The 9,899-nt window shown below is 46.5% G+C and overlaps 1 protein-coding gene across 1 annotated transcript; it reads left to right on the top strand.

Moving 5' to 3' along the window:
- Nucleotides 1-6,089: 6,089 nt before the first annotated feature.
- On the top strand, nt 6,090-9,368 carry EDN1 (endothelin 1; the record flags this gene model as incomplete). Its single annotated transcript, XM_084282870.1, has 5 exons — nt 6,090-6,153; nt 6,257-6,398; nt 7,359-7,517; nt 7,784-7,891; nt 9,230-9,368. The coding sequence occupies 5 exons, from the start codon at nt 6,090-6,092 to the stop codon at nt 9,366-9,368; spliced, it is 612 nt and encodes a 203-aa protein (XP_084138996.1).
- Nucleotides 9,369-9,899: the final 531 nt, after the last annotated feature.

The raw sequence follows: 9,899 nt of genomic DNA, 5'->3' as shown, positions 1-9,899 counted from the left end.
GTCCTGTCACCAGGCACGTGGGAGAACAGACCAACCCCCACCTCTCTACAGCCTCCTTTAAGGTACCTGTAGAGAGCAATAAGGTCGCCCCTGAGCCTCCTTTTCTCCAGGCTGAACAAGCCCAGCTCCCTCAGCCGCTCCTCATAGGACTTGTTCTCCAGGCCCCTCACCAACTTCGTCGCCCTTCTCTGGACCCGCACAAGCACCTCCATGTCCTTCTTGTAGCGAGGGGCCCAAAACTGAACACAGTACTCGAGGTGTGGCCTCACCAGAGCTGAGTACAGGGGGACGATCACCTCCCTAGCCCTGCTGGTCACACTGTTTCTTATGCAAGCCAGGATGCTGTTGGCCTTCTTGGCCACCTGAGCACACTGCTGGCTCATATTCAGCTGACTATCAACCATCACTCCCAGGTCCTTCTCTGCCTGGCAGCTCTCCAACCATTCCTCTCCCAGCCTGTAGCTCTGCTTGGGGTTATTGCACCCCAGGTGGAGGACCCGGCACTTGGCCTTGTTAAACTTCATGCAGTTGACCTCAGCCCATCGGTGCAGCCTATCCAGATCCTCCTAGAGAGCTTTCCTACCCTCAAGCAGATCAACACACGCACCTAGCTTGGTGTCATCTGCAAAATTACTGAGGGTGCACTCAATGCCCTTGTCCAGATCATCGATGAAGATATTAAAGAGGACCGGCCCCAGCACCGAGCCCTGGGGAACGCCACTAGTGACCGGCCTCCAACTGGACTTGACTCCATTTACCATGACTCTTTGGGCCCGGCTATCCAGCCAGTTTCTAACCCAACGAAGCGTGCGCCAGTCCAAGCCAAGAGCAGCCAGTTTCTTGAGGAAAATGCTGTGGGAAACGGTGTCAAAAGCCTTGCTGAAGTCAAGGTAGACCACATCCACAGCCTTTCCCTCATCCACCCAGCACGTCACTTTGTCATAGAAGGAGATCAGGTTTGTTAAGCAGGACCTGCCTTTCATAAACCCATGCTGACTAGGCCTGATCACCTGCTTGCCCTGCAAGTGCTGCGTGATGACTCTCAAGAGAATCTGCTCCATGAGCTTCCCTGGCACTGAGGTCAAACTGACAGGCCTGTAGTTTCCCGGGTCAGTCCTCCGGCCCTTCTGGTAGATGGGCGTCACGTTTGCTAGCCGCCAGTCAACTGGGACCTCCCCCGATAGCCAGGACTGTTGATAAATGATGGTAAGCAGCTTGGCCAGCTCCTCTGCCAGTTCTTTCAGTACCCTTGGGTGGATCCCATCCGGCCCCAACGACTTGTGCACATCCAAGTGCCGTAGCAGGTCACCAACCATTTCTTTGTGGATAGTGAGGGCCACATCCTGCTCCCTATCCCCTTCCACCAGCTCAGGGTACTGGGTATCCAGAGAACAACCGGTATTGCCGCTAAAGACTGAGGCAAAGAAGGCATTAAGCACCTCCACCTTTTCCTCATCTCTTGTAACTAAGTTTCCCCCTGCATCCAGTAAAGGATGGAGATTCTCCTTAGTCCTCCTTTTTGTGTTGATGTATTTATAAAAACGTTTTTTGTTATCTTTAATGGCAGTAGCCAGATTGAGCTCCAGATGAGCTTTGGCCTTTCTAATTTTGACTTGCTTCAGTGAGAAGTGGATATTTTATCTCACAACATCCAGAGGCAGGTTGTGAAAGTAGGGGCAAAGTCCCTGTTAACTCTCACCTAAAAGTTCCACGGATCCCTTATTCCAAGATTATTTAAAACATTTTTTTCCCACCTGATGTTTCCCCTCTTCTAAAAAATTGGCTTGGCTTCCAGCAAAACATTTCCCTGACACTTCCAGGTCTTTGTTGTGGAAAGTACAGGCAGGAGGACGGTTTCACAACAGTCCCTCTGAAACCCGAATCCTTGCAGACCATGTTTTTTGCGTTTCTGGTAACAACAGTTTAAGCTCTGGGAGAAACTGTGACCTTTGCTCAGTAAAGTTGATTTTCTCCTCTATTTGAGTGCTATGCTAATTGGATTTCTGCTACAACTGAGTTTTAGCTGCTTGCTTTCCTTTCCTCACCAATCCTTCACCCACCTTTACCACAGAGATAGAGTCAGTGGTAACCAAAAGGAGTGGAGAACAGAGAAAAACCTGCCACAGAAGCATTTTCCTCTTCCTTAGAAGTCAGGGCTCTAACAGCACATAGTTGAAATGGTTTCTAGTCACTGACACCTAGAGCCAGGACATGTACAGTCAGGAAGAGCTTTATTTTCTCACCTGTGGACAGGCCTTTTGTACCAACCATCATATAGCTACCACCCTCCTTCCCAGTTTAAATACGATTTAGTATGCAGAATGAGTTTTGGAAGGAAAATGACCATTGGTGGGATCAGGGAGGGGAGAGGATTCTGGTACATATTTCAAACAGGTGGGACTGTGGTTTCTGGGTTAGTGGCTAACTCTCTACCTCTCCTCAGTGCTTTACCAGGTCTACAAGTGTGATGTGAGGTGTGCATCCATGTCCTTTGGGAAACGTCACTAGTTGCATGAGGTGGGCATCTATGTTCTTTGAGAAACCTCACTAGTTGCAGATGGGGAGAAATGAGGAAAGTTGGTTCACCAGAAATTATGCTTCTACCCAAGAACCCCAATAGCAGAAGTATCTGTGAAAGGAATTACTTTGTAGGCTGGGTAGTCACAAAGGAGAATAAGGTCATTTCCAAGAAGTCCCAATTAGTTAGCTCTTAGTTGCATGTTATGCAAGGAAAGGGAAGAGTCCCCTTCCCCCTCCTCTTGTGTAAGAAGGGGCGGAAGAGGACTGGATGGCCCATAATGGGAGAGAAAGGTGCAAGAGAGGCAGTCAGCGAAGGGACAAGTTATGCAACTTTCACTTAATTGAGAATTGTGTTTCAAATCTGCAGAAAACAGCACATTGCTCTCCTTGTTCCCTGGACAGAAAGGCACAGTTTTACAATCTCCTTTTATTGTTTTGCTGATAAGCAGGCATTTCACTTGTCTGACACTATACAAAATGTCCTTTAGTAAATTCAGTCAGTGCCATGGCCTTTTCCAGCTGGAACGTTAAACCAGATCCTGGCTGGCCAGCTAAGTTTTTACCCCATAACAGATTGTTGCAGCTGTGGCTGGCCAAGGTACCTGAGCTAGAAAGGGAAAAAGTCAGCTTCAACTCCTGCTTCTACCCTTGCCCAAATGTGCAGTGCAATTATAGTGCAAGCTTTGAGACCTTTGGGACAAGCTGGGTTGGCATGCACAAGAACAACTTGAGTACATGACTTTGTATTATTGTCCATGACTTTGTATTTCCATTCTGCAAACTGACTGCTAGCCAAAGTTTAGGCCTGCTCTGCTTATTTTGCAAGAACCCTCTATGACCTATACAGACTCCTACTGTAAACAGCTATAAAGTTAGCAAATCTTCCTTCTTTGGCAAAACTCCCAAAGAGTACTTCTGCCTGGTACCTCTCTGTGTCCAAGGAAGGGTCAGGGGTTACCTCTTCCAGGGGAAACCCATCTCCTGGCATGGTAATCTCCATTGCCTGAAATGACCCATCTGGGTCACTGGCAATTGAACACAAATTTGTTTTCGCATTACTCTGACAAGCAACAGGATTGTTTGATTCCCGTTCAGCTCAAGACCTGAAAGCAAAGCTATCAGAAATTGCTGAATCAGAGGACACGGATCTCTGACAACAATAATATTTGTGAATCTTAAAAAAGAATATATATATTAAAAAAAAATAATAATCTGAAGTTGTTTTTGTTTTCTAAAAATAAATAAATAAATAAATAAAAAAGAACAGCGCCTTCTGAGGTCCCTATGATTACCATGTTTCTTTGTTAGTCAATGGAAACATGCCATTTTTGCCACTTAACAAAATACTTTCTAACAAGACATTATGACAAAGATGAAAATACCTTGCATTGGTATGAATAATTTTGGCTTTATGTGAACATATTAGAGAAAGAAACCTCAGAAAAAAAAATATTTTAAGTGCTGGCATGTTCTTAAGTGATAGACCTTCTGTATTTTATACAGAAATGATAGCTATCTTTCAACCCACACAAATGCATTTATTTTTCTTTTTTTAAGCATAAAGCAACCAAAAAACTTCCACCTGATTACTATCTGAGCTTTTGGATATCAATAGAGTTTATTATTTCAGTGGGTTATGATTAGTTTTTATTTGTGTCTAGGTGACCTCTGCTGGTAGATTCTTATTATTACTGTAATCTTATCATTCTTATCATAACTGTAATAATACTGTAATAATAATTATTATTAGGAAAAAAATCTTCACTAAAAGGGTTGCGAAGTATTGGAACAGGCTGCCCAGGGAAGTGGTTGTAGAGTCACCACTGGAGGTCTTCAAAAAACATGTAGAGCTTAGTGACATGGTTTAATGGCAGTGCTAGGTTGGACTAGATGACCTTAGAGCTCTTTTCCAATCTGAATGATTCTATGATTCTAATTCACATGTAAGGGTATAGATGCATTGATATTCTGGTAAGTACTGCCCTACATTCACAAGAAAACATACAATCCTTGCTCTGAAAAATAGACTTCCATTCTGTAAAGGTGTAAACAAAACAAAACAAAACAAAAAACCAGCCCCAACCACAAAACAAATAAATAAGAACAAAACCAAAACAAAACAGAAGGCAGTTTTTAGAGAAACATTTACAAATATCTAAGAACATCTCAGGATAGGGTCACTGGCGTTTATTCAACATAATTGCCTAAATGCCAGCTATTGCTCGGAAAGCCCCTGAATTTCATCCTGCAAGGAGGTTATACCAAGGAAAGGGTTAGTCTCCATTTGCATTCTTTCCTTGTACGCTTTCTCATCCCAACTGCTAACAGCTACTGTATACCAGCTAAATGGACCTTTATTCTGACTCAGCATGGCTGCTGACAGTCTGTCCCATATGCTACAGCAGAACAGGATAATATGATACTTAATAATAATGGCCATTCACCTCAGGTATCACAATGCAACTCGCAGCTAACAGCCTTGGTCTTTGTGAGACCCAAGGTCATTTCTATTATTACAGCACAGTGCAAGGAAATGCCACAAATACCAAGAGGGCCTTATCTGTTTATCATAGGTGAAATTGGCACGCTTTGCAGTACTATGGCTCCATGTCGGAGCGCAGGCTTTGAGTTCATACAAGTTTATAACGCGGGGCTGGCTCTGGCAGCCCAGACAGAGCTCAGCGTGTGGTGCATGTGTGTATTTACGATGACATTGCTGCGACCATTTCTCAAGCACTCAGCTGCCACACCGACAGCAACAGTGCCTCAGGACAAGGCATCAGGTGCAGATGCGCTGGAAAAAACTTGTCTTGGCCATGTCCTGCTCATGGCGGGAGCCAGGGGCACAGGCCTGGCATGGGGCTCGCCTCTTCCTTGCCCCGCATCCTTCGTGTAATGTGCCCGGTCCCCTACACGGGCTTCGCTTTGCCTGTCACGACAGAAACGCGAAGTTAGCCAACAGTCTGTGTCACGGCTGCCGCCAATCCGACCCCGCACACCCCAATGGAGCCTGAAGGGGCCGGGGTCGGGCCAAGCCCCGAGATCCGCCGCGACACCGCCGTGCCGCGGCCGACCAGTACAGCCCAGTATGGCCCAATACAGCCCAGTACTGCCCTGCCCGGCCCAGCCCAGCCCAGCCCAGTCCAGCCCAGCCCAGCCCGGCGCGGCGCCCCCCGCCCCGCCCCACCGCCCCCCTCTCCCCCCCCTCCCCCCCCGGGCTCCCGCTCTGAAGTTTGCAGGCGATTTCCTCTCCGGGCTGGCCTTATCTCGGGCCGCACGTTGGCGCGCGGTGACTAATAGCGGCACAACATTGTCTCGGGATAAAATAGAGCCGGGGCTGTTTACCCGCTCCATGGGGGTTCGCTATAAAAGGGCGCCGGGGGCTGCCGCGCCAGCCAGACGCGCCGGGCCGCCCCAAGCTGCCGCATGCCCCCGCCGCCAGCGGGAGCCAGCGCCCTCCGTCCTGCGGCGGCCACAGCCTTCTCCTTCCGTCTCCTTCCCTCTTCTTTAACTTTGTTTCTTATAAAAGAAAAAAAAAAAAAAGGTTTAGCTTGAGTTTTGCTCCCGCTATGGATTACTCGCACGTCGTCCTCCCGCTGCTCTTCGTGCTATGCCCGGGGCTGCTGTCGGCAGGTAGGTGCAGCCTCGGGACGCAGCGGGAGGGAGAGGGTCGGGGGGCTGGGCACTACACCGGGCTGAACCGAGCCGCGCTGAGCCTCTGCCTCTCCTTCCTTAGCCCCCGGAGCCGAGGTGGGCTCCGCTCCACCGCCCCCCGCCGCCCTGCACCGCCGCGCCCGGCGCTGCTCCTGCTCATCGCTGCTGGACGAGGAGTGCGTCTACTTCTGCCACCTGGACATCATCTGGATCAACACCCCCGAGTGAGTGGGCCGCCGGGGGTCTGCTGAAGGTGGGGTGGGGGGGGAAGATAAAGTGGATGGGGGTATTCGGGGGGGGGGTTGCTGAGGAACCTCAAGATCCCCCGCGGAAAGAAGGGGGAGAAAGGAGTGTTTCTGTGTTTCTGTGCATGGGGTCTCCTACTGCTTCCCCCCTACACCCTGTTTTTCTGCCGCATTTAGTAGCAAGGCTGTTCACTTGGAGAACGTATTTGAGCACCTAGAGCGAGGGGAGAGCGCCTCATAGCCCTAACGCACCTGCGCTCCCAAAATCTAGGCAAGTGTTTCCTTTGGGTGCTGCCCTGCAAGGGCTGCAGGTTGCTTTTCACCATGAATCAGAAACAGAATGCCAAAAGCATGTTTGTATCACTCTGATTTTACATGGCCATTTTTCTGAGATGTTACGAAGCTGAAAGGTTTCCTTTGACACAGGGTGTCTTCTCACCAGCTCTCACTACACTCTGCTGCAGACTAATGCATCTCGCATGTTAATAGTAATAGGTGCAGAGTCTGTTTCTGCAGACTCCTTTCCAAAAGGTAGCAAGCTAGAGCCTCACCTAACACTGCAAACGCTGACTTTGGCAATCTGTTCTACTGCTGGAATTCCTCTGAGGATATGTGCCTCACTTTTATTGCTTCTCTCAGTATTGGCAGTTACCAAAGTTCAAAGAGATGAGGCTCTATTGGTTTCTATTGCACAGAGCGGTGTAGCAGCTTTATGAAATCACAATTAAAAGGTCATTAGCCTTGCCAGTAGCCATGTTAATCACTATGTTGCAGGTTCATCAGAAACATTTACATGGAAATTATGACCAGCAAGGCATTGCCAAACCCACAACCTTTACTCACGCAATCAATCCCATCAATAAGATTGCCCAAAATACCCTGCTGTTCTGAAGCCACAAAATTATTTGAATAACTTTCATGTTGTCTGTTTGATCATAGGAAGACCGTTCCTTATGGTCTTGGAGGCCCTTCTCGATCCAGAAGATCTCTGAAGGACATGGTGCCTGAGATGCTCACTGAAGCCAGCAGCAGATGCCGATGTGCCAACCAGAAAGACAAGAAATGTCTGAACTTCTGCCAGACAGGAAAAGATCTCTGGTGCGTTTATTGTTGCTACTCTTTAAAAGGCAGCACATGTGAAAAGGCTGGATTGTGGTAGACTTACTCATTTTGGCACTTGCTGAGTGAATAATCTTCCCAAAGCCTTGCCTCCTACCTGGGTGCTCATGCTGCTATGATACATACTAGGGTTTGGCCCAGATAGATGGCTTATTACATGCCTTGAGAAGTGGTTGATGAGATGCCTCGCCTTGCGGACTGCAGACTTGTTTTTTTTAACAGCTGCATCTTTTTACTTCTAATAGGGCTCAGTCCACAGTGGAGATGACCTTGCATCATCGCAGCAAAGGTGGCAATTGCATTGGACCCAAATGCATGAACCAACAGTTTGTTGACAGCAGGAAGATTAAGAGGTGAGTTTCCTCTCATCCAGCTGTAGTTCCCTAGAATAGCAATAGAGAGCACCATTCACCTCCCTTTGGGTCAACACAGGCATGGCTGTTGATTTCAACTTGAGAGTTCTGAGGGAATCAGTGAGGATATTTTCAGGGCTTTTGTTCATGCTGTGGAACCTTAGCTTGTGAAGACAAGGGTACTGAGCTCTGCCTAGCCTCATCCATTTGCTTGTGGGGAGCAGATTTGGTTGTAGGTTTAAAGATACCCCAGTTTTCAGAAGAGTATAAAATTGTATTCTGGCAGAAATAGCAGAACCTGATACATGAGTGTGTACAGGCATTATCACAATTACTTAAAAATAGTACATCCCAACTATTCTAAAACTAAGTTGAGTCTGAATACTTTTTATTAGATTATTTGCTTCATCTCACTGGGGGAAAATCCAGACTTGAATATATGGTTTCTTCTGACTGGTGTGGCTGCTTATCCCTTATGTTGTCTGATTAAAACTGTGTATGATGAATACAGGATGCTAGCAATAGAAATGACTGTAGAGAGGCTGAGAAAACGGAAAATAAATATTAAATGAATATTCAAGCCCAATTTGACTTCTGAAACTGAGAGTAAATTCCAGGACTGCACTTTGAAATCCATGCAGAAAAAGTTGAGTGGCAATAGAGAGCAGTATCCCTTTCCAGTGCAGTTCAAAGAAGCATACCTTGGACTTGCTGCACCCATGAACCCCACAAGATGCCAGAAATCAGCTTTGGAGCTGAGCATCAGTACAGTTACATCACCTCTGGTGTTCAGTCTTCATATATATGCCCATGTGAAAGTGCAGCATACAAAAGTTCACCCATGCAAACGTAGGCTCTCAAGTGCTGCTTTCAAAAGCAAAACAGGGTGTGCGGGATCAGGTAGCCTGGTGATTTTGAGTGAGACTTTGGCCCTGGAGTTGTTAAATCATTTCTGAAGATGAGACTTACTTCTTAATTCTGGTATGGGCTCCATTATGGGTCCAGATCTATTTTACCTGAAAGAAAAGAAACAGTCAAAAAGAGTAATGTTGAAGACCTCTTGGTTGGATATATGCTATTTAAGAAAGTCAAGGGCATGTAAAGTTGAATAAATATTTCAACATATTTTAATGTTTGGATTGAAATTCTAATTCACATATTTTGAGTGGCTTAGGTTAGCGTAATTCTGGCGGTTGTATAGCAGTCACTGGTTTCTGAGGATCCTATGGTAGAAATTGAGGCTAGGGTTTAGTTAATCAAACCGCTGAGTGTCTGCACACTGGACATGCATCTTCATTATTCATGTAATAATAAGGGTATATTTCTTATTTTTTGCAGGCTGGAGGCCATTGGTAACAGTATCAAAGCTTCCTTCAGTATTGCAAAGCTGAAGGCTGAGCACCAGAAAGGGTGGAAGTTTAAACATAACAGGGCAAACAAAAGGCAAAGCATCTGGGAAAGCCTGAAAACATCCTAGTGGGAAGATCACCCCAATCTTTCTCCATCACATTTGCTGCCAAAGCATCATCAAAACTCTCCTTTGACTTTTAACATGCCGCTACGGCAAAGGGCCTCTGTCCAAGTGTTTGTGCAGCAGAGCAAAACACTGAGGAAATCCCATATATGGAGGTATAAAAGCAAAGGATTTCATCCTTCTGGAATTCAGACAGATGGGTAGAGGGGGAGAAAGGAAATCCACATGTAACATGTTAAAAGCTATCTCTATGAAGAAATAGTTGAATATTACTTCTGGAATGTTACTCATCAATTGAGCAGCTTTCAGGGTCTACATCAAATGCATTTTGCAAGGAAGACCTCGCAGATGTGCTTAAAAAGGACAGAAAGTAAGATCTGAGCGGACAAACTTCAAAGCAAAAACTCTATTTCTTGACTAAAATGCAAAAATGAAAGCCACAGTGTTACTTTAACCAGGACTTACTGCATATATACATGTCTACCTCCCATGCTGTTTGTTGCACTCCTGCTAGAGCATTTTTACACCTTTTTA

The sequence above is a fragment of the Netta rufina genome, assembly GCF_964035555.1.
Source record: "Netta rufina genome assembly, chromosome: 2".
NCBI classification, from domain to species: Eukaryota; Metazoa; Chordata; class Aves; order Anseriformes; family Anatidae; genus Netta; species Netta rufina.
Note: the sequence above shows the minus strand (reverse complement) of the source record. Positions and strands in the feature narration are given on the sequence as shown.